Source organism: Geotrypetes seraphini, chromosome 8, assembly GCF_902459505.1.
Source record: "Geotrypetes seraphini chromosome 8, aGeoSer1.1, whole genome shotgun sequence".
NCBI classification, from domain to species: Eukaryota; Metazoa; Chordata; class Amphibia; order Gymnophiona; family Dermophiidae; genus Geotrypetes; species Geotrypetes seraphini.
Window position 1 is genome coordinate 88,509,664 of NC_047091.1, and position 24,929 is coordinate 88,534,592.

At 49.2% G+C, this 24,929-nt stretch overlaps 1 protein-coding gene across 3 annotated transcripts in view; it reads right to left on the reverse strand.

Moving 5' to 3' along the window:
- HNRNPM (heterogeneous nuclear ribonucleoprotein M) overlaps positions 1-24,929 on the reverse strand; it is a 238,142-nt gene that overhangs the window by 187,368 nt on the left and 25,845 nt on the right. For all 3 annotated transcript variants that reach the window (XM_033956537.1, XM_033956539.1, XM_033956536.1), the window contains exon 2: positions 14,545-14,714. In XM_033956537.1, the coding sequence (XP_033812428.1) occupies positions 14,545-14,714 (170 nt within the window). The remainder of the gene's footprint in view (positions 1-14,544; positions 14,715-24,929) is intronic.

Here is a 24,929-nt window from a genome sequence, read left to right on the forward strand (position 1 = left end):
GATCGGATGTCTGATTCCACTGTGATGCCAGGGTCCACTGGGGGATCCTGAGGTGGAGTCTGGCAAAGGGTGTCACGTGTACTGTGGAGGCCATATGGCCCAGGAGCACCATCAGTTGTCTCGCCGGTAGGGTTTGGCGAGTAGCCACCGACTGGCAGAGATGAAGAAGAGACTCCATGCGTTGCCGGGGCAGGAATGCTCGGAGTCGGGTGGTGTCCAGGACCGCTCCAATGAAGGGGAGGGACTGGGTGGGTTGTAGATGAGACTTGGAGAAGTTGATCTCGAAGCCCAAATTCTGGAGGAAGTAGGTTGTAGCCAAGGCCGCCGAAGTGACCTCTGGGGCTGACGGGGCCTTGATGAGCCAGTCGTCGAGGTATGGAAACACCTGTAGACCCCTGTCCCGGAGTGCTGCGGCCACTACCACCAGGCACTTTGTGAAGACTCTGGGGGACGAAGATAGGCCGAATGGTAGCACTCGATACTGTAGGTGCAGATTTCCCACCCGAAATCTGAGGAACTTTCGGGAGGCCGGGTGAATGGGGATGTGAGTGTAGGCCTCCTTGAGATCCAGGGAGCATAACCAGTCGTTCTGCTCGAGGAGGGGGTATAGAGAAGCCAAAGTCAACATGCGAAACTTCTCTTTGACCAGGAACTTGTTGAGGGCCCGAAGGTCTAAAATGGGTCGCAGGTCGCCCGTTTTCTTCGGGACGAGGAAGTACCGGGAGTAAAACCCTCGGTTCAATTGGTCTGACGGGACCGGCTCGACAGCCCGAAGCTGAAGTAAGGTTTGGACTTCCTGAAGAAGGAGGGCGGTCTGCGTCGAGCTTGAAGGATACTCTCTTGGAGGATGGTCCGGGGGGGCCCGGTGGAATTGAAGAGAGTATCCTTCTCTTATGATGGAGAGGACCCATAGGTCCGTGGTTATGGCCTCCCATCGGTGGTAAAAAAGATGGAGGCGGCCCCCTATGGGAGAGGCCGAGGTTATGCTCCCGGGAGGGGCGTCAAAAGGGCTGGGGAGCCTTAGGTACAGCCGGTGGCTGAAGTTTTTGCTGAGACTTCTGGGGAGGTTGTCTCTTCGCAGGCTGTCTCGCAGCAGGCGTTTGTCTGGGCATGTAACGCCGCTGGTAGATCAGGGGTGGCCTGGAAGGTCGAGACTGTTGAGGTTTGGGTTTGGGCCGCAGGATGGATTGAAAGGATTTTTCATGATCCGACAGCTTCTTGGTAACAGTTTCGATAGACTCATCGAACAGGTCAGCTCCAGCACATGGTACGTTGGCGAGTCTGTCCTGTAGGTTGGGATCCATATCGATAGTACGGAGCCATGCCAGGCGACGCATGGCTACCGCGCTTGCGGCGGCGCGTGCCGAGAGTTCGAATGCATCGAAGGAGGATTGCATCAGCTGGAGGCGTAATTGGGAGAGGGAGGCTACCACTTCCTCGAACTCGAATCGAGCTTGGTTGTCTATGAACGGAGTGAACTTGCGGAGCACCGGCAAGAAGAACTCCAGATAGGAAGAGAAAAAGAAGTTGTAGTTTAGCACCCGTGACGCCATCATGGAGTTTTGGTAGAATTTTCTACCAAATTTGTCCATCGTTCTCCCCTCTCGGCCCGGCGGTACAGAGGCGTAGACCTGGGAGGGATGAGAGCGTTTAAGGGAGGACTCGACCAGTAGGGATTGGTGGGAGAGTTGAGGGCCCTCGAACCCTTTATGGTGCACGATGCGGTATCGAGCATCGAGTTTGCTGGGGATCGCCGGTATGGAATACGGTGTTTCGAAGCACTGCATGAAGGTCTGGTCCAGTAATTTATGCAAGGGGAGCCGAAGCGACTCCGTTGGAGGGTTAGGTAAATGCATGGTGTCCAGATACTCTTTGGAGTATCGGGAGCCCGTGTCAAGGGTCACATCCAGATCATCCGCCATTTGTCGGAGGAATGATGAGAAGGACAATTGTTCCGCCAGCGTCGGTCTGTGGGACGGGCTGGAGGAGGAGGAGGCCTCCAGGTCCGTGGACATCGGGGAGTGACAAGGAGAATCGGGCACCGGTGTCTCCTCGTACTCCGGGCCCCTCGGAGGGGACACCTCTGATGAGGAGTATCCCCTACGTTGCAGTTTTTTCTGCGGTGACACCTCCGGATGGCGTGAGGAGTGCCAGGATGAGTGTCTCGATCGGTGCCCGTCTCGGTGGCGGGACGGGGATCGGGATCGTCTGTGCATCGCATGGTCTCCCGAGGCCCCCAAGTGGATAGGGCTGGAAGCAGTGGATCGCAACTGGGTTTGCGATGCGGGTTCTTGCGATGCTACCCAAGTCTGGTAAGGAGTACGGAAGAACTCTTCCTGACTATGCCCAGGGCTTCGAGTATCGATCGGAGGTCTGGTCCCATGTTGGCGCGGAGGCGTAATGGGTTCTAATGGCGGCATATCGGTAAGCGAGGCTTGCCGCGCGGGCATCGCCGCCCTCCCCCGTTCGTCCTCGTCGGTTGTCGAGGTCGAACGGTGTGGGGGAGGGGGAGGGGGCGGACCGCCCCTTTGGACCGGTACCGGGAGGTCACCCTGTATGGCAGCGATGAGCCCGGGTCCGATGGTCTGCATGAGCTCAACGAATTGAGCTTCCAGCACGGACCGTAGCGAAGCCGATAAGGAGGGATCCGCACCGAAAGGGGGTCCTCCTGCACGGACATCGCGCTCCTTCGAGGCCGAGTGCTTCTGCTTAGTAGCTTTCGGCACTTTGATGACCATTGGTGGCACTGTGGAAGGAAGAGGTACCTGAACCGAGGAGACCGGGGCAGGCACCGAAGTCGAGCTCGTGGATGGTGTCGGGGTGAGCGATGCCGGTTTCACCACACTCGATGCAGGAGTGGTCGATGCCGGTTTCGCCCGAACCGGGGAGGTATCAGATGAAGTGGAGGCTGAGGGATCCTTAGCTGCGTCCATCTTGAACATCGATTCCCACAATAGGCAACGCCGCTTGAATGAGCGTGCCGTAAGGGTAGAGCAAGGCCCGCACGATTTCGGGATGTGGTCAGGGCCCAAACACTGCAAACAGCGCCAGTGAGGGTCCGTGAGTGAAATCGCGCGTTGGCACTTGCTGCACTTTTTAAACCCGGTGATTGGCCAGGACATAGGCCGGAAAATCTCCGCCGCGAGGTCGAAGCCAGTGGGCCTGAGCCACGTGGCCGGCCCGTTCGACCCGCCGGAGGAAATAATCTTCTTTTTTTTTTTTTTTTTTTTTACTGAAAAAGAAAAGAACTGTTAACTGTAATTAAAAGAAAACGAAAACGCGGACAAGGAAGGCAAATTTAACTGAATTCAGCTAGCGCATGAAGAAGTTGAACTTCTCAGCTCCGCGGAAAAGAAAGAACTGAGGAGACACGCCCAGATCTCCGGGTAGGAAGGCACCGGCGCATGCGCGGTGCGGGCATCTAGAAACTTTAAGTTTCTACAAGCAACACGTGCTTGTGAGACGTCCGTACCGGGGCTCTGTCTGATGACATCACCCACTAGTGAGAATACCTGCCTGCTTGTCCTGGGATAAAGCTAGTTTTGCGATATAAGAAGGAGTATGTTGGAATTCTGAAAACAGTACTAACTCCATGCTATGTTAACCAAAAACTTACTGCCTTTAAAGTGAAGACGTAATCTAGAAGCTGCATAAAGCTCACATCCCTAAAGAGAGCTTTAGGATGATTCCAACAGCCACATAGCATTTGCTACTCTGTGGGTTTGGGAGAATAGGTAACTTGTCCCTGGTTAGAAGGAGCCGCAAAGTCCTTCCTGCCTGGTTGGGGGTCAGTCTAGCATGTGCCATGAGAAAATAGTGACATGCGAATCCTGCTTGATAAACTTTGAAATCTGAAGTCCATGGCCCCTAGAAATAGAGAAAGACAGTCCTGCCCGCAGGAAGATGTGAAGTGTCATTATTCCTATAGAGACTCCCTCAACTTGGAATCTGTTCGTACTATCTTTAGAAATAATTTCTATAGCGCTACCAGACACATGCAGCGCTGCACAGAGGCACAAATAAGAAGGAAATCTACAAACATACAAAGCATCACCCATCAGGTACCCCGAGAGAGACTGAGAGATACCCATGAGAAACACAGGGTACTTCCTTGGTGCTTATATCACCGTGCCGCGATTTGCCTTCTGCCGACCCAGTCTGGAGATAAACCGAGACTGGGCGGCCTAGCACAGAGCAATCTCTCTGATAAGCTGCTTGAGAGCTAACTGTACAGCCCGATTAAACTAGCTGCTTCAGTTCAAGTGAATACAATAGAAAGACACACACACACACACGAATCTAGATCTGCCCAATCTTGCCTAAATCTACTGAAACACTCCCTAAGTGTCTATGAGCCTGAAAAGATAGAAGCCGCGGCATACCCTGACAAAAGTCAGCTGGAAAATAACTTCCCTGAAGGCTGCAGCTCTCCCACCATTGCTGGAGACCCAAGCACACTCCTGATTCGCGCTGAAATATGGCTGCTCCATCAACACTGTTATAAATATTGCTGGAGCCAACCGCTGCAAAATTTACAAAAAAATCTGGCTCGGGGAAGAACTATAATAATGCTACAGCACCGGGAAACATGTCACATCTCATGCACACTGCAATAAACCAGCTCCTTAATGGTGAAAAACAACCCCAAACAAATGGCTTCATACTGCTGCGGCAAACGACACCTAAAGTGAGCCTCGGGAGTAAATTTGAGTAATACTGCTGCACTGTAACTAAGTAGAACAAGCGGCGGGAAGGTACCAGCTCCCTCAACTGAGTTCAAGACATCCTCTCAAAGCCCTTCATCAAAGTAACATCCCTGAAGTTAAAAAAAATTTATTGCACAAAACTTAGCATTATTAAACCAACAGCGACTTAACCCGCAGCTCTAATACTCCAAACAGAACCTGAAGTTCACCAGTAATAACACACACATACTCACAAACTTGTTGTTAGTGCCGGTTGATGCTGGTAAGTGCTGGATGGCAGCACTAACAGGGCAGAATGTAGTAACTGTGGTCTCCCCTTTTTTTTAACAATGAAAGGAAAGAAGAAAAATAGAGACCCAGTCAGACTCTCCATCACTGAAGGGAGCGTGAGGCAGGGACCTGGGGGGGCCCAGATGCAACCCCTAAAGCTGACACCATTCAGCCGGACACCCCTGTCTCACTGAAGAGAAACCTCAACAGGAGATAATTGTCCAGTCACAACCAGAATTCAGGAACTAGTTGAATAGCAACCGTCCGCCTGCTGGAGATAGAGCATACTGAAGATACAGTAGGCGTGCCAGCTAATAGGGCCACCTGTTAATCAGTTTATCTAACTCCACCTGCTGGTAGATGTGTGCTATCTCACTGGTCTCTAGATTCATCTGCTGCTGTTGCTAAAGAAGAAGTTTATAGTTATCTCCCTGAGCCCGAGACCGGCTCTATGGCTCCAATCTATAATAACCTTTGCACAGTTGATCTGACCTTGGCATCCTTCTCACTGGAGAGTCCAAAAAGAGGTCCTCGAGTGGATGATAAAATTTGAACTTGTAGCCCTCTCGAATTAAATCCAGCACCCACTGGTATGAAGAAATCTGTGTCCATGTCTCCCCAAATCTCCCTAAGTGGGGAAGCTTGGAGGCCAACCTTGCATCACTGGGACCCCTTAGAATTGGCTGCTGAATGTGAGCTGGCTGTCTGAGCTCTCCAGGGAGTTACCAAGCCTTTGTTTATATCCTTAATAGGACCTTTGTGACGAGAATCACGTAGACCCATAACAGTCTTCTGTAGCCATGCAAGGAACTATGATTGAACTGCCTGATCATCATGGTTTACTGTCTGGCAATGATTTAGGACAATGGTCCATTATACTTACCAGATCATCTAGATCTTTGCCAAAGGACTTAAAGGGGAGCTGCTCAAAGTAGCATTAGATCACGAATTTCCCACCCACTACCTGATCCAGAGTTTTCTGAAGGCGGAAATTGTATAAGCTAAGACTTTACTCATATGTAACTCTGAGCATATCATAGATGGTGTCAGCCACGTAATCCACCCGCCAGACAACAGAGGTGGGGGAGGGGCACAATGCTTCTTCTGCACTGGAAATGGAGAAGGAATTTCTGCCTCAGACAAGCAAGGGTGGATTCCGGTGGCTTGTCTCTTTGGGCTGCTTTTTATTCAAGCTCAAAAATCTAAAACCCTTCATACTCCCACATGATTCTTCGAGGGGGGGAGGGGGAGACATTGACATAGACCTCCATAAAGCCTCCCAGCTAGTTGCGGTCTAATCAGCCTGTGTTCAAGCATCTGACTCTGCAGGGGTGAGCACTGCTTCCAGAGGACCTATCCCCGCGCTTCCAAGTGTAGAGCAGTGTGGTCCTCCTGACTACAGACCCAAACATCTGACCCTTCTCCCAGGCAGAGCTGTCCCAGGATTACTGGGAACATCTTAGCACAGGGAAGCCTTGAAAAAGATCAAATTAATACCCCAAAACAACTAATCTAGTGCAGAGCAGAGGAAAAACAACAACAAAAAAAAAAAGACAACTTCTCAAGTTGCCTGTACAAGTTAAGACTGAAGAGAGGGGGCACTGCCCAGGGACACAAAGAGGCAAAGCTGAGAAAACATGATGGATTGCAGAAGGCATCAAACTCACAAGTTGGGATACACAACCCATCCATAAGGAATCGTATGCTGCTTGCACAGGAAACTAAAATTGATAATTGTTGAAACTTTGAATGTCTCTGTTTGTTTTATCAGGTGTCTTTGGCTTCCACTAAATAGTCCAGTGTTGGTTGCCTGCTATGGTTAATTTTACAGTATAAACTAACTGTTACACAGTTAGGAAAAGATGCCATGAAGTCAGTTCATGAGAACTTCAACCAGTTCTTTTAGAAAAACCAATCACAGAACTTACTACTACTAATCATTTCTATAGCGCTACTAGACATATGTAACGCTGTACATCAAAACACAGAAGAGACAGTCCCTGCTCAAAAGAGCTTACAATCTAGTCAAGACAGAAACTGGACAAGAAGGTGCAGCAATAAACTGTGCTCAAGTGTGGGAATTACAGAGGGAATGATAAGACAGATTGGTGCTTAGAAGGTAGGTTGGAGTTTGGAATTGAAAGCATCTTTAAAGTAATTAGTCTAGAATGTATAAAAACCACAAGAAAATTCAGCCTGAAAACTACTATATATAATAGCAGTCATGCTTTATTGCTGGCAGCCAGGATATACAGTTGTGCTCAAATTTAGATACACCTGGCAGAATTTATCTACGATGCGTATCATTTGTGGAAAATATCTCATTTTTAATACATTTCAAATTAAACCATTATGCATCACAAAATAGCACAATCAACAAGCCATAGCAATACAGGAAATAATAAAATGTTCCTGTTCAAAAGATTGCATATCCTTAGCTCTTAAGATCATGTATTGCCCCCTTTTGTATCAATGACGGCTTACTTTGCAATCTTCTCAATTTTGAATGAAGCCCTTTATTTTCTCATGTGGTAAAGCTGCTCCTTCTTGGCAAAAGCCTACATACAGATCCTGTAAATGCTTTGGTTGTCTAGCAGGAACTGCATGTCTGAGGTCTCCCAAAGTGACTCAATGATATTGAGATCAAGAGACTGATCGCCACTCTATAACCTTCACTTCTTTCTGCTACAGCCATTGATAAGGTCAAGGGTTGACTTGGCTTTACCTTTCAGATCACTGCCATATTGGAAAGTCCAACTGCACCCCATGTGCAGCTTCCTGGCTAATGAATGCAAACTATCCTCCAATTTTTTTCTGATATGATGCTACATTCATCCTGCCATCAATTTTGACTAAATTCCCTGTGCAGCTGTAGTACACCCCCCCAAAGCAGCAGATATCCACCTCTATGCTTTGCTTCATATGCCTTGTTGACTCCTATCCAAACATAGCATTTATGACTGTGACCATAAAGTTCAATTTTGGTCTCATCACTCCAAATTATTTTGTTCCAGAAGTTTTAAGGCTTCTTGGGTGCAGTTTGTCAACACTGATGCAGCAATGGCTTTTTTTTCTGGCAACTCTACATGCAGCCCACTTTTGTTCAAATACCTCCTTATTGGGCATGCTAATAACAGCCACACTTCGTTTTAGAGAAGCCTGTATTTCAATAGAAGTTGCTTCTTTGCATCTCTACATAGTTTTCTGGTAGTTGTCTGAAACATTTCTTGGTCTACCTCACCATAATTTTCCACTTCATCAGAGTTTGAATAGTACTGAATGGCACTTATGAATCTTTGGATATCTTTTTATATCCTTCTCCTGATTTATAAAGTTAAACTACATTTGCTCTCAGATCTTTTGACTGTTCTTTTGCTTTCCTCATGCTTCAGTAACAAGCAAAGTCAGTACAGCCCTGGATGAAATGCACAAGGATTTTCTCAATGGCTATGAAACTCATTGACTAAACACAGAAACTAATTAAAATCAAACAAGACACAGGTGTGGATACTTACCCTTCGCTGATATATAAATGTGTGTGTATATCAGCCCAAACATTCAAGGGTTTGTAAACTTTTGATCAGGGAAATCTGTGCAAGTTCAATTTTCATTATGATCACTAAAAGACACACAATTCTTCAGCTTCACCACACCAATATTCCTAAGATTAAAGAATAGTGTTTCGCAGAATCACTCATTTTCCACAAATGGTACACATCTTGAAAATTCTGTCAGGGGTATGTAAAATGAGCACATCTGTATATCCTCAGGAAAACAGACTACGCAGACTAGATAGGCCAGTTAGTAGGTAAAGACCATCACTAAGATTGGATACCTCAAGTTCTATTTGGGAACCAAAATCTAAAAACAAAACAGAAATTACCTCGATAATAATCTCTCTTGTAGATGTGTCTAGTAAATCCTGAATGCTAGTGTTATACATATGAACCTGCAAGATGCTTACAAACTGGTATCACTCAGCTTTAAACTCTGCCTCCTTCCCAGCAGGCTTGCTCCTGTCCCCTCAGTTTGCACAAAAGCAGTCAAGAACCAAACTAATGGAAGACATCACCAGAAGGAGAGCAACGGGGAGAATTCCAACACTATATTTCTGTTCTGCTCTGAAACAAAGTATAACATTATCAAAATTATACAAAACTATGTGCAACCGGTACCAAATTTATGGAGCTCGTAGCTACTCAAGTCCTGCTAAGAAGCAGAAACTCAAGTCATTATATCCGGTGGCATATGAAGGGAGGGGGGGTCCACCCTGGGTGAAGACCATGAGGGGGTGCTCCCGAGGTCAGCATTATGGTCCAGGAACTTCACTTCTCTGCCGATGACGGACCTTCGTGGAAGGAAGGCCCGATGCCGACAGAGCAGCGCGCATTAAGGCTACAGACAATGAGAGAATGCTCTGAACAGGCTTCTTATGGCCCGCCGGGGCCTTCCCTCTGTTGCCGGGGTCTTCCCACTGATGACGCAGCAGAGAGAAGCCCTGGTGGAGCAGGCTGCAAAAAATAAAAAAAAATAAAAAAAAAATAATAATAATCTTACAGTGAGATGGGGTGGGTCGATCAGGTGCCGAAGTGCTGCACAGGGGGATGGGAAGGGAGGGATAAAAAGCTGCTTCACAGGAAGATAACCTTCTCAAACATCCCCCAGGGCCTGACAATCTGTGCACAGTTCATCCAGTAAACTGACATCCTGCCACCTATCTGGGAAAGTGCAGCCACTTACCTGGCATCATTGCACTTTCTTGGAGGCTGGAAAGGGATGAGAGCCAGAGGCCTGCTGCCTTCTGCCCCTACTGAACCTGCCACAAGCTCTGAAAAGACCTCTGCATCGCATGGCCTCCCGCATAAACACAAAAACTTCAAAATACTCAAAAATTCTGTGCCTGACCTCCAAGTCGTCAGGTCGCCCGGACCTTTTCCAAATAGAATGTGCCCTTTTAAGGGAAGCCTGCTGAGGGTGGCCTTCAAAACAGAGTCTCCTGCTCATTGTCAGATCCAGACCATCCGTTAGACACAGAAAGAATAGGCCTCCCCATGACTTGTGTCATACAGAGTGTCTGCTACTACCTTATTTTTCGCTCCATAAAGATGCACTTTTTTCTCCCAAAAAAGTGGGTGGAAATAAGGATGCGTCTTATGAAGCAAATATACCACTACACACCCCGACCCAGCGGTACTTTTAAATTGTGGTGGTCTGTGGACGGTTGCCTGCTTATTATGTCAGGGCCCTCAGCGCACAAACGAGCTAATGCCTGGGCCCGTAACACTTCCTAATTGTGCTGATGGCAGATGAAGTTCAACGTTGGAAGCAGAAATCTGAGGTACAACTATACGACGGGAGGGATGTTATTGAATGAGAGTACCCAGGAAAGGGACTTAGGGGTAATGGTGGACATGACAATGAAGCCGACGGCACAGTGCGCAGCGGCCGCTAAGAAAGCAAATAGAATGCTAGGTATAATCAAGAAGGGTATCACAACCAGGACGAAAGAAGTTATCCTGCCGTTGTATCGAGCGATGGTGCGCCCGCATCTGGAATACTGCGTCCAATATTGGTCGCCGTACCTTAAGAAGGATATGGCGATACTCGAGAGGGTTCAGAGGAGAGCGACACATCTGATAAAAGGGATGGAAAACCTTCCATACGCTGAGAGATTGGAGAAACTGGGTCTCTTTTCCCTGGAGAAGAGGAGACTTAGAGGGGATATGATAGAGACTTATAAGATCATGAAGGGCATAGAGAGAGTAGAGAGGGACAGATTCTTCACACTTTCAAATAATAAAAGAACAAGAGGGCATCTGGAAAAGTTGAAAGGGGACAGATTCAAAACAAATGCTAGGAAGTTCTTCTTTACCCAACGTGTGGTGGACACCTGGAATGCACTTCCAGAGAATGTAATAGGGCAGAGTACGGTACTGGGATTTAAGAAAGGATTGGACAGTTTCCTGCTGGAAAAGAGGATAGAAGGGTATAAATAGAGGATTTCTGCACAGGTCCTGGACCTGTTGGGCCGCCGCGTGAGCAGACTGCTGGGCATGATGGACCTCAGGTCTGACCCAGCAGAGGCATTGCTTATGTTCTTATGTACTTCGCTAGACGGCTGCCTGCTGATTACTGGTATTTCAGGGTCAGTGGTGCACAAGCGCGCTACCGCATTGACGTGTGCCACTTCTGAATGGCTGCCTCAGTTCTCGCAAGGCAGCCATTCAAAAGTGGCATGCACCCACGCAGCAGCGCGCTTGTACGCCACTGGCCCTGACATACCGGTAATCATCAGGCAGCCGCCCTGCGAAGCACTAGTGATCAGCACAATTAGGAAGTGTTGCGGGCCCAGGCATTAGCACGCTTGTGCACCGCAGGCCCTGACACTCAGCAGGTAACCTTCTGACTACCACAATTTAAAGGTACTGCCGGGGGTCTGGGATGGAATTTAAAGGTGCCAAGTATATATTAGTGTACAATGTGGTTCAGAATGGGGTTTTTTTTTCTTGTTTTCCTCCTCTAAATCTGGGGTGCTTTTTATGGTGAGGTACATCTTATGGAGTGAAAAATATGCTAATTTACCCCAGAAAGCATCCTCTGAGGGTCCTCATCTTCCTCCAAGACTGTGACCCAAGATAGCCAAATGTGGCAAGCATGAACCACAAAGGAAGCTGCAGCTGCAGCTTTAATTCCTATAGCTAAAGCTTCAAATTGCCTCTCAAGAAACACGTCTACCTTGTGATCCCAACTAGCCTTCAACATCACAACTCCTTCACTGGCCAAGGAAGTCCACTTTTGTGACCTGTACTACCAGTGGATTCACCTTTGGCTGAACAAACGGCTATTGAAAATCCAGAACTATGGGGTAAGCCTGGTCATAGTCTTGGATACTTGCAGGAACCCCTCTGGAGACGCCCAATGGCTAGTGACTAGCTTGAAGTCAGGATGCGAGTGAGAGAACGTGGGAGTAATTGAGCTGCTCATAATTGAGAACTGTGATTCAGAAGCTGTCGGAAATTCCAACTGTAATTCACAGCAAATTAGTTATTATGCCCAGGAGCGCTAATGCTTTCAACATCCGTCACACCATGGGGGTCTTCCCCCAGGACCAGTGCCACCACTGATTCTTGTCCACTGGTCTCATACAGAGAACCAGACCCTGTCAGGAAAATTGCATCATGGGACAATAAAGGCATGGAATCGAACATTCCATCCTCCCGGTCAATGTCAGACTGAATATCTTTGTCTAGTTCTGGGCCCTCATCTGCATGGGGTATAAGCTGAGGACTAAATCCCAGTGCCGCTGCTATTGTTGCATATTCAGTAGACACTGGGGGACCCTGGTAGTTTAAACAAGCAATTCACAGAAGGCTCACAAAATCCAGGGTGAAGCCTTGCACACAGGTCTCGATGATTGCAGCAGGGACTCCCTGAAGATCTTTTCAGGCTCCATGGCATTCACATGTCTGTGCTTAGCCAAATCATAAGAACATAAGAATAGTCTTACTGGGTCAGACCAGCGGTCCATCTAGTCCAGAGCCTGTTCTCACAGTGGCCAATCCAGGTCACTAATATCTAGCAAAAACCCAAAGAGTAGAAACATTCCATGCAGGGCAAGCAGTGGCTTCCCCCATGTCTGTCTCAATAACAGACCACGGACTTTCCTCCAGGAAATTGTCCAAACTTTTCTTAAAACCAGCTATGCTATTCGCTCTTAATACAACCTCTGACAATGCGTTCCAGAGCTTAACTAGCCTCTGAGTAAAAAAATATATCCTCCTGTTGCTTTTAAAATTATTTCCCTATAACTTCATTGGGGCTCTGGAAAGGGTCTCTTCCCCTGGGATCGAGCCACCTGCAGATCCCTGGTCCTGGAGGACTCAGAGGAGACTGAGCCCAAGGATCCTGCCCCTCCCCTTGACATAATCCTTGGTTGACAATCCAGCACAAACCTAGCATGAGACAGGGGTAGAAAGGCCTGAGGGGTCTACCCTTATCGATTTTAAGAAAAATCAAGGGGTTTTGAAGCAGATGCAGGCTTTAAGAAAGAGAGATAGTTTTAAAATCCAAGATGCCCACCACCAGAAAATTCATGCCAAAAACAGTCCGTGGGGGGGCCTCTCCTGAAGTTCAAAAACTACAGGGAATGCAGTTTTGGAGGAGGGGGACCGTAGTCAAGTGGTACTCGCCTGCCTCAGCTCAGAAGTGCAGGTAGAACAAATTTGCCTCACAAGTTTGCTTTATGAGCTCGATCTTCAAGCTGCCAATCAGACCAATGTCGGACTGAGCCTCAACCCCTGGAAACTATCTCACTGCAACGGGGGGGGAGGACCACACAGCTGGCCCATTAATAATCCTGGTTGAGCCAAGAAGGAGCCAAACAGCTCACGCTCAAGCTTCTAAGTCAGGAATGCAAGCAGCTACTCAGGAATATTACAGCAGGCTGGCTAGACAGATGTCCCCGAGGGCTGAGCCTGCTAGCAGCAGACTTCTTCTCCCAGGCAGAGGTCCTAACAAGAGGAAACCTCTGGGCACCGAGCCTCAAACTTAACACAACAGGGGAAAAAAAATGAAAATAAAACCACAGAGCAGATCAGAAATACATCTGAACAACTTGCTTGCAGAAGATAAATTGAGGGGGTAACATCAAGCCTACTGGGAAGAAGGTGGTTGAAAAATGAGCAAGGTCATTCTGCAAGCAGCTTGCAGATTCAGATGAACACACTAGTGTTCAGGACTACTAGAAACATTGCATTAGAACAGCTAATTAAACACACAAGCCAATACACCTTTAAAAGAAAACAAAGGCAGCATTAAGCAAAATTGTAGTTTGAAATCTTAAAATACTTGTATTAAGCTACAGAAATACCAAGTTAACAGTAGCTTTGTTTTAATTATGAATGTCCCAATGTGTCAGTGTAAAGTCTGAAAATTTAAATTCTAGCACACACCTTTTTATAAACAAATACAATGAAATCCTTTTGAGAAATATTACTAGAAACTGATAGTATGAATACCCAAGTCTCAGCTGGCTCAAACCAGGAATCGACAATATCCAGTCATCTTAAAATTCACATAATGTTCAGAAAGTCTCAATTCACAAATTCAACGGTTCCATCCCCACTTGCTTTTAAAACAGAAATAGTTAAGATTTCATGTTCCTTCTTCAGATACAGTAAATGTACGAAGAACCAACAACAAAATGTTCATTCTAGAATGTAAGAGGTAGCTACCACAACCAAAATTAAAAACTTCAAAAATATTTTCGTGAAATGTGCTATACCCGAACATATGGATAAAGTTCTTCTCTAAAAGAAAATTGATCTTCCAATCTTTGATAAATGCTCCAACCATTTGTAGAGCAGTATGATCGCAGAAAACTATCCCTGGCAATGTGAAGTTGCTTAAGTCAACAGGCCTGCCATGAACGGACTAAAATGTCCACTATACGAAACCGAAATCCAAGGAAAGGAATAGAACCACAGAACACAAGATCCTGTGTTCAAGACAAGGGGCTTGCCACAGGAATAAAGCAGACTTAAGTCTGCTCCAATAAAACAGCCATTACCTTTTTCTTTCACAAGGTCTTTAAGTGACTGCCATCTCACATCAAAGGGAATATTGGAAAGAAAGGCTCTGTATCTTCTCATGGGGTGAAAATAGGGCTCAAACCGATTTCCTCCTTTCTTGAAGCCTCTCTCTTTTCTCCTGTCATTTTGAAATGACCGATCATCATTGCTGTAAACAAAGTGAGAATTATTTCCATTTGGTTTGCAGTTCTTAAGATATGTTCATTGCTCCAAAGAAAACAAGGTTAGTTTGTACTTGTCCAGAAGGGGATAAAGTCACTGCATACTTACTATCACCACCTAAAACCAAATTGCCATTGGAGAAGGGCAGGAAGGGCAGAAAAGGAAGAATCAACCCTACCTATCCACACAGCCTTCAATTTGTGCACAAGCTAATCCCCTAGATGCACCAATTGTTCTTGCTCCTTTCATAAGATAAGCAATCTGGCTGTCAAAATATAACTCCTAAAACAAAAAATACACTCAACCCAGGAACATAAATATTTAAAACACTAAATATTGTTTCAGAACATACACAGTATTGAGATGTCAAGCTCCAGGAAGACTAACAAAAGATATGAATTAAAGACTACTACAAGGCAATTATGTACTTAGGCCTAGATTCACTAAGCAAACCGATTGTGTACCGATCGGTTTGCAAGCCCTTTAAACCAGATTTCCCTCTTGCACTATTCACTTACGCCTATAGCGATCCAATTCCGATCGTCCCTTGCAAATTTAAACTCCATGCAAAATAGCCAAGCGACTGATTCACTAACAATTGCTTGGCTATTTTGAGTCGGGTTTTACTACTGACAAAACCGACTGCTGCAGAATAGACCTTTCGGTAACTAAGTTACTGACAGATCTTCAGGTTTTTTGACAGGCCTGCCTGTCTTTTTTATTCATTTTTTTTCCATGGCACAGATATTTTGCATGTGTTACACACGCAAAATATCTGCCCCATAAAAAATAAAAAAAAAAATGAATAAAAAAAAACAGGCAGGTTTATCAAAAAAATGTACCCCCTCACAAAAACGTGCCCCCCAAGCACATCCACCCCCACTCCCGACCAGCACAGCCCACGCCCTACCTCCCTCTCTCCCCGCGACTGGCACAGCATTCGCCCCCACCCACCCCCGGCACCAAAAAGTTGGGAGCAGGAGAGGTGCTCAGTCCCTCCTGCTCCTAGGCCTCCCACCCTCCAACCCACCCCTGGTCTGCCCCAGCAGTCGGGCCCGGCCATCCCACCCCAGTACCTATAAAATAGTTGGGAGCAGGAGGGGTGCTCGGTCCCTCCTGCTCCTTCCAACAAGGATCGCCATCTTCGTGAGCAGGAGGGATGCCAGGACCCTCCTGCTCCTACACCGATCTTCAAAACAATGGCCAATCAGGGACTTCCTTAGGCTCCTCCCTAAGGAAGTCCCTGATTGGCTGAGGTGCCCCAGGCCCCTCCAAAGTGAGGAGCCTGAGGCGCCTCAGTCAATCAGGGCCTTAGGCCTCTCCCCATGCATCAGATGATGCACCGAGGAGGGGCCTAAGGCAGCTATTGCGCAGCGGCAGCCCGGGGGCAAGAAGACTTTACTCCTGATCCCAAAGATCGCCGTAGGAGCAGGAGGGTCTGGGCACCCCTCCTGCTCCCAAAGATGGCAATCCTTATCGGAAGGAGCAGGAGGGACCGGGGACATGTTGGAACTCAAGAAAGTGGGAGGGGAAGATGGAAGGAGAGAAGAGATGTCAGGTAATGGAAGGGGAGATAAAGCACAGTTACTTACCGTAACAGGTGTTATCCAGGGACAGCAGGCAGATATTCTCACATGTGGGTGGGTGACGTCATCTACGGAGACCCAGCGCGGACAGCTTTTCAAGCAAACTTGATTGAAGTTTCAAGTTTGCTACACTGCACCACGCATGTGCATGCCTTCTTGCCCACTAGAGGGCGCATCCCACCTCGTGGTCCTCAGTTCCATAACTAGCAAAGAAGCCATCCCCGGGGAGGCGGGCGGGTTGTGAGAATATCTGCCTGCTGTCCCTGGATAACACCTGTTACGGTAAGTAACTGTGCTTTATCCCAGGACAAGCAGGCAGCATATTCTCACATGTGGGTGACCTCCAAGCCAACCAAAAAAGGGCAGGTGGGAGGATGGCAATTTAGGAAAACAGATTACGTAACACCGACTGGCCAAACCGGCCGTCGTTTCTGGACAAAGTGTCCAGACAATAGTGGGAGGTGAACGTATGAACCGAAGACCAAGTGGCAGCTTTACATATGTCCTCCATAGGAGTAGATCGGAGGAAAGCAACCGAAGCTGCCATCGCCCGGACCTTATGCCCCGTGACTCGACCCGGGAGCGTAATACCAGCCTGAGCGTAGCAAAAAGAAATACAAGCAGCCAACCAGTTGAACAAGGTGCGCTTGGAAACAGGGTGTCCTAAACGATTAGGATCAAAGGACAAAAACAATTGAGGAACCTTCTGATGAGACCTGGTACGTTGGAGATAAAATGCCAACGCCCTCTTACAGTCAAGCGTGTGGAGCGCCGTCTCGCCAGGATGGGAGTGGGGCTTAGGAAAGAACACAGGAAGGACAATGGACTGATTGAGGTGGAAATCAGACACAACCTTAGGTAAAAATTTAGGATGGGTGCGGAAAACCACCTTGTCATGATGAAACACAGTAAAAGGCGGGTCCGCAACCAAAGCTTGCAGCTCACTAATCCGTCGAGCAGATGTGAGGGCAATCAGAAATATCACCTTCCAAGTAAGAAATTTCAGGGGAGACTTGTCGATAGGCTCAAAGGGAGGTTTCATCAGTTGAGCTAAGACAACATTCAAATCCCAAACGACGGGAGGAGGCTTCAGAGGGGGACAAACATTGATTAGACCCTTCATGAAACGAGTCACCAGAGGATGAAGCGAAAGAGAATGTCCTTCCAAGTGACGATGGAAAGCGGAAATGGCACGGAGATGCACCCTAACAGATGTCGTCTTCAGGCCTGAATTAGATAGATGCAACAAGTAGTCCAGCACCGAAGACACCGGGACCGAATCCGGATCCAGATGACACGAGGAACACCAGGAGGAAAACCTGGTCCATTTCTGGGAATAACACAGCCTGGTCGAGACCTTGCGCGAGGCTTCCAAAACTTCCCTCACCGACTGAGAAACCGGGACCGAAGTCAAGGGGAGAGGAACCAAGCGGTCAGGTGTAACGACTGAAGATTGGGATGCAACAGCGAACCCCGACTCTGAGATAGCAGAGAGGGAAACACAGGCAGAAGCAGAGGCTCCCTGACACTGAGTTGAAGAAGCAGGGAGAACCAGTGTTGACGAGGCCACCGAGGCGCAATGAGAATCATAGTGGCTCTGGATGATTTGAGACGAACCAACGTCCTCAAGATCAGGGGAAAAGGAGGAAACGCGTAAAGGAACCTCCCTCCCCAGTCTAGAAAAAAGGCATCCGCTTCTAGACGGTCCAGGGAGTACATCCGAGAACAGTACAGGGGTAGTTTGCGCGTCTCCGGGGAGGCAAACAGATCCACCTGCGGAGTCCCCCAGCGGTCAAAGACCTCGCGCAGGACTCTGGAGTTGAGTGACCACTCGTGCGGCTGGAGAAGCCGACTAAGTTTGTCTGCCAAGCAGTTCCGTTCTCCCTGGATATAGACCGCCTGTAGGAAGATGTTCTGGGAGATCGCCCATTCCCAAAGGCGTAGAGCTTCCCGGCAAAGGGACCAAGAGCCCGTCCCACCTTGCTTGTTCACATAATACATGGCCACCTGGTTGTCCGTTCGCACGAGGACTACCTGATCGTGAAGTAGGTGGCAGAATGCGCGAGCCGCCAGAAAGATGGCACGAAGCTCCAACACATTGATGTGACAGCGTCGGTCCTCCGCCAACCACAGGCCCTGGGTCCACAGACCGTCGAGGTGGGCCCCCCACGCGTACTCCGAGGAGTCCGTGGTCAGAACTTTGCGATGTGGAGGGACGAGAAAGAGCAAACCCCCAGAAAGATTCGAAGAGTCGGTCTACCAACGGAGCGATCGTCTCAAAGAAGGAGTCACCGCTATGAGACAAGAGACAGGATTGCAATCCTGGCGCCACTGAGATGCCAGAGTCCACTGAGGAATTCTCAGGTGCAGTCTGGCGAACGGAGTGACGTGGACCGTAGACGCCATGTGGCCCAGAAGCATCATCATGCGCTGAGCCGACACAACAGGTAGCCGAGAAATCAGACGGCTCAACCGAACCAAAGCCTCCAACCGAGGAGGAGGGAGGAACGAACGAAGGCGAACAGTGTCCAGCACTGCGCCTATAAATTGAAGTGATTGGGTTGGGCACAACTGTGACTTGGGAAAGTTTACCTCGAACCCCAGTCGCTGAAGGAAGATGATAGACTGTCGGGTCGCTGAGATAACCTCCTCCCTGGTCGGGGCTTTGATCAGCCAATCGTCCAGGTATGGGAAAACCTGAAGCCCCTGAGACCTCAGGGCTGCAGCGACTACCACCATACACTTCGTGAAGACTCGAGGGGACGAAGCCAGGCCGAAGGGGAGGACCCGGTACTGTAGGTGTAACTCGCCCACCTGGAACCGTAAGAATTTGCGGAAGGTGGGATGCACCGGAACATGGGTATACGCTTCCTTCAGGTCCAGGGAGCACATCCAGTCCCCTTCCTCTAAGAGAGGATACAATACCGGAAGTGACAACATCCGGAACTTCTCCCGGACCAGGAACTTGTTGAGCTTCCTGAGGTCTAGAATGGGGCGCAAGTCCCCGGTCTTTTTTGGGACCAAAAAGTAACGGGAGTAAAAAACCCCGCCCCCGCTGATCGGGGGGTACAGGTTCCACCGCCCGCAGCCTCAACAAAGCCCTGGCCTCGGCCATGAGGATGGGGAGCTGGGTCCGATTGTATGGGCAAGCCCCCAGTGACTGTTCCGGCGGCGCACACCAAAAGTTGAGAGAGTAGCCCTCGGAGACGGTCCGGAGCACCCAAGCGTCGGATGTTATCTCGGTCCAAGCCGCATAAAAGGACCGGAGTCGACCCCCTATGGGAAGGGGGTCCGGCGCAATCGCGGAGGAGGGCCGGCCCCATCCGCATCGCCCGTCAAAAATACGGCGCAGGTTTGGAGGGACCCTGCGTCGAAGGTTTCGTTTGTCCCCCTCTGCCTTGTTGAGGTGGACGCCGTGGCGGAGGCCTAGAAAAGGCCGGCGTTGACTTCTGAGGGTAACGCCTCGGAGGAGGCCGGAAGGGTTTCTGCGGCGTGGCCCGAGATTTCGGACGGACCAAGGAGGCCAAAGAGCATTCCTGCTCCAACAACCGTTTGGTCGCCGCCTCTAGGGATTCATCGAATAGTTCGGACCCCACGCAAGGGAGATCCGCCAAACGCTCTTGCAGGTTAGGGTCCATGTCGAGGGTGCGCAGCCACGCCAGCCGGCGCATCGCTACCGCAAAAGCCGACACCCTCGAGACAAGTTCAAATGCGTCGTACACCGCATGGAAGAGGTACAGGCGCAATTGAGAAAGGTTGGACATGAACTTGTCAAACCCATCCTTACGGGAATCCGGCAGGTCCTCTCTATACTGAGGGAGGTCCTTCACCATGCCCCTTAAATAAGATGAGAATGTAAAGGCATAGTTGAGAACCCTAGTTGCCATGAGGGAATTCGAATAGAGGCGACGACCAAACTTGTCGAGGGTCCGACCCTCCCTACCGGGCGGAACCGCCGCAGAAACCCTGGAGGGTTGTGTCTTCTTCAGGGCCGACTCGACCAGCAAAGACTGGTGAGATAGTTGAGCCTTATCGAATCCCTTAGGTGGGATTGTTCTATACTTGTTCTCCATCTTGGACGGCACCGCTGTGACTGTAAGAGGTGAAGTCAGGTTTTTAAGGAAGGTCTGAAGAAGGACCTTATTCAAAGGAAGCCTGGGGGTTTCCCTCGGGGGAGTGGGGAGGTCCTGCTCCTCGAGGAACTCCTTAGTGTATTGGGATCCCGCCATGAGGTCCAGACCCAAAGCACGTGCCATGTCCTGAACAAAACTGGTGAAGGAGGACGGTCTGGCGGGCGGCGAGGGGGTTCTCGACCTCTCCGCCGAACAGAAGGGGGAAGCCTCATGGGAGTAGTGCGGCTCCCTACCGGACCCCGAGCCCCAAGAGGCCCGATCCAATGGCCTCGAGGGGGTCGGGGAACGTCCACGTCTCGAAGACCCTCTGGGAGAAGTCCCAGGAGTCCGAGGGACCGAGGCACGCCCCCTCCTCCTCGGCGAGGAGTCACGCGAACCCCCTCGGACGAGAGAACGAAGCAACCTCGGGTTGTCGAGGCGAAGCTCCGATACTCGCAAGGCCTCACCCCCGAGAGGCGAAGAGCGATCACGGCGCCGAGGAGAACCTCGCGACCGCTTGGGCTTCCTCGGACGACGCCTCGCCCAAGGCCTGCCTGAGGGTGAAGAGCCCCGGGAGGACCTCGAGGAAGAGGAGGAGATCCGACGCACCCTGCGCACCTTGACACGGGGCCGGACGCTTTTCTCAGGCGGGGCCCCCGAGGCCGAAGTCGAGGGCAAGGTCGGGGTCGAGGTCGGTGCCGCCCCGGTGCCCGAGGGAGTCGAGGCCGAGACCGCCGAGGCCGGAGCCATCGAGGTCGGAGCAGCCGAGGTCGCGGCTTGCTGCAATTGCTCGAGGGCCCCGGAGAGCTCCGAGGCAATCAGGGCTCGTAACAGATCCTGGAACGCCGGGATCCCTACCATGGTCGGTAGGTCCGAGGCCGGGGGATGCTCCCTGGAGGGCGACCTCGGCCTTGAGTATTCCCTCGGGGCATTAGTGGCCCTATTCCTTGGCGGGGCCGAGGACGACCCACCAGCCGTTGAGGAGCCCGAGGATGGCTTCTTAGTCGACCCTGGAGTCGAGGAAGGAAGAGAGGACTTACCCGAGGCAGGCTTAAGCGAGGGTGTAGGCCTCGAAGAAGACGAAGGTCGAGGCGAGGCCGATGTCGAGGCCGGGGCCGAAGCCGAGGCCGACGTCGAGGCCTTCCCCGGCGCGGAGTCGACCGCGAAGAGCTCCGCCATCCTGGCACGGCGTCGGCGGAGCGCTCTGGCCTGAAAGGTGGAGCACCGATCGCAAGAGTCAGTCGGATGCTCGGGCCCCAAGCAGAGCAAGCACCACCGGTGTGGATCTGTAATGGAAAGTAACTGCTCACACCGGGTGCACTTTTTGAAACCCGTCAAGGGACGGGACATGAAACCCGAACAGGCCGGAAACAAGGCCTGCCGCGGCCGCGGCTCACGGGAGCCCCCGGAGCCGACTGAAGGAAAAACTCTGTTTAAAAAAAAACAAAAAAAAACGAAACCTATCAAGAAAGAAAAGAAAAGATAAAATAAAGCACAGCGACCGACGAAAAAACAACCGGACGTGGTGACAGAAGGCAAAATAGCAGAGCTCAATATCCACAGGGCTTCTGGCTCCGCGGAAAAAACTGAACTGAGGACCACGAGGTGGGATGCGCCCTCTAGTGGGCAAGAAGGCATGCACATGCGTGGTGCAGTGTAGCAAACTTGAAACTTCAATCAAGTTTGCTTGAAAAGCTGTCCGCGCTGGGGCTCCGTAGATGACGTCACCCACCCACATGTGAGAATATGCTGCCTGCTTGTCCTGGGATAAAAGGAGAGAAGAGATGCCAAGGCATGGGGGGGAAGAAAGGGGATAGAGATGCCAGACCATGGGGTGGAGTGGGAATGAAGGAAGGAAATGAGAAAAGAGAGATGCCAGAGCATAGGGGAGGGGGTGGAGACAGAAAAATGGAGAGGGAGTGAAGCTGAAATGAATCATGTACAAAGGAGAGAAAGGGAACAGGAAATACAGTTTATTGAAGGGACATAAAAAGAGAGAAGATGCCGTATGGAAGAGAGATCTGGAGTGGCGGGCAGCGTTCTCCGTTACTTGGAGCCATTGAGCAAGCTATTTTTGAGCGGTATGTATTTTTACACAAGCCTTCCTCCCTGTAAGAGTAGTCGGAAGAGCTAAAAGATTCACCACAGCGTAGCTAGGAAGTTAGTCTACGCACTGTGTGTGGTCTTTAATACAGTGTTTCCATTACAGATACAGTTTCACGGATGTATAAATTGCAAATCAGTTTCCAATTGTGGAGTGAGAACCTTACAGATCTACAGCTGGGTCTCCTGAGGCAGACATCGAAGATAAGTGTGGTTGAATCAATGATCCAGTGATTCTAATATAAATAATAGTGAAAATACAAAAAGAGTAGTTGCACCACTTGAAGAATTCAAAAAAGATATTAAAGTAATAGTCACATCTCAGAGAGTGATCTATATGAAATCGAGTATGCTGTGACTGGACGGTAAACTCTTGCCCCAAAAGGAGGTTCTCCTCCTCTTCAGAGTTTCACTTTTCTAAGCATATTTAAAAGTATCACTCCTCTGAGATTGTTGTTTAATTCAGTCAATTTTTTCATTCACAAACTTTGCTGACTGTTCATATAACACGTTATCCCTGGTTTTCGTCAGAAACAGAGTATGGAAGAGAGGGCAGACACTGGATGGAAAGGGCAGAGAGGGTGGACAGTAGATGGAAGGGGTAGAGAGAGAGAGAGGGTAGAGGCTGGGTGGAAGGGGCAAAGAGAGGGCAGATGTTGCATGGAAGGAAGATGGAAAAATTATGTTCTTACCTGTTAATTTTCTTTCCTTTAGATGCAGCAGATGAATTCAGAGACCAATGGGATAGCACACATCTACCAGCAGGCGGAGATAGAGAAACTGATTAACGGTGGTCCTATTGGCTGGCACTCCTCCTGTATCTCCAGTATAGCTCCTTGCCCAAGCATCCGTAACCATCAATAGGCATAGCATGTAAAAAACTTCTTTCCCATAACAAATCTCAAAAGGCAATAATACAGAATAAAACCCTCAATAATAACAAACTTCGAAAGTTGCAAAAGAAAAAACCGACAAACACTATCCAGAAAGGGTGGGGCTCTGGATTCATCTGCTGCGTCTAAAGGAAAGAAAATTAATAGGTAAGAACATAATTTTTCCTTCCTTAGCAACAGCAGCAGATGAATCCAGAGACCAATGGGATGTAGCAAAGCAATCCTCAATCTGGGTGGGAAGCAAACGCCGCCTCCGCAACAACCGAAGCACTAAACGCATCTACCGCATGCGCCCCCACATTCAACCAGTAATGCTGAGAGAAAGCACTCTTGGAAGACCAAGTAGCCACGAGACAAAACTCCTCCAAGGAAAAAACCTCTGGACCGAGTCCAAGAAGTAGCCATCGTTCTGGCGGAATGGTCATGAAGTTATTTCGCCAACCGCTTCCCTACCATCAAGCAAGCGTAAAGAATGTCCTCCTGGACCCATCGAGCGATGGAGGCTTTGGACGCCACCATACGTTTTGAGGCGTCCCGTGAAGAATACAAAAAGGTGATCTAAACAACTAAAAGTCGTTAGAAACCTAGCTCGTGGAGAACGCTACGCACTTTCAAAAAAATGCAGTGAATAAAAGCACGTCTCCCCATTTCTCCTCCCAGGAAGAAGGAAGGAAAAGTGAGAGTGTCATAAAAGAAAGGAGTACCTCCTTAGAAAGAAATTGTGGTACCGTCTGAACTGACACCTCAGATTTTGTAAATCAGAAACAGGAATCCCCGCCAAATAAGGCCTGCAACTCAGAAAACCGCCGAGCTGAAGTCATGGCTACAAGAAACCCCGTGTTCAACGGCACAGCCCTTTAGATTCTCAAAAGACAAGGATGAAATGAAGCCTTCGGTAAACTGCGAAGAAGTACCTTAATACTGTACTCCGGACAGGGCTTTCTAAGAGGTGTACATTTAGGAATTGAACTATATGAAGCTGAGAAGTAATCGAAGAGCAATATACCTAGCCCTTGTAACAAGCTAAGAATGGCACTTGAAGCTGAAGGGAATTGAACGCTAAGCCCTTGGCAATACACTTGTGCCAAAAAAGAACTCTGGAAAGGTGCAAATGTTGAGAAGTACCAAAGAAAGGAAAAACCTCCAAAAGGAAGCAGAAGCCACAGGTGAAGATGTCTGTATTAGAGAATGACACGGGGGAAAAATTTTTCCCCGTCACCGCCCCACCATCCTCTGCACCGCCCCGTCACCGCCACTGCCATCCCATTCACCGCCCCGCCAGCATCCATATAAGCCTCATTACTGCGAAACACCATGAAGACAGAAGAGAGTCCTGCCACTACTACTACTGCACTGAGAATCTGTTTCAGTGCCTCTGCCCTGTAGTAAAAACAGAACATAAAATAAATCAATTGACTTGTCCTCCCTTGCAATGACATGTCCCCATATAGCTCGAATCAGGTCAATTGTGCACACTAAAAATGCAGGAGAATCTGGAACGTGAGCA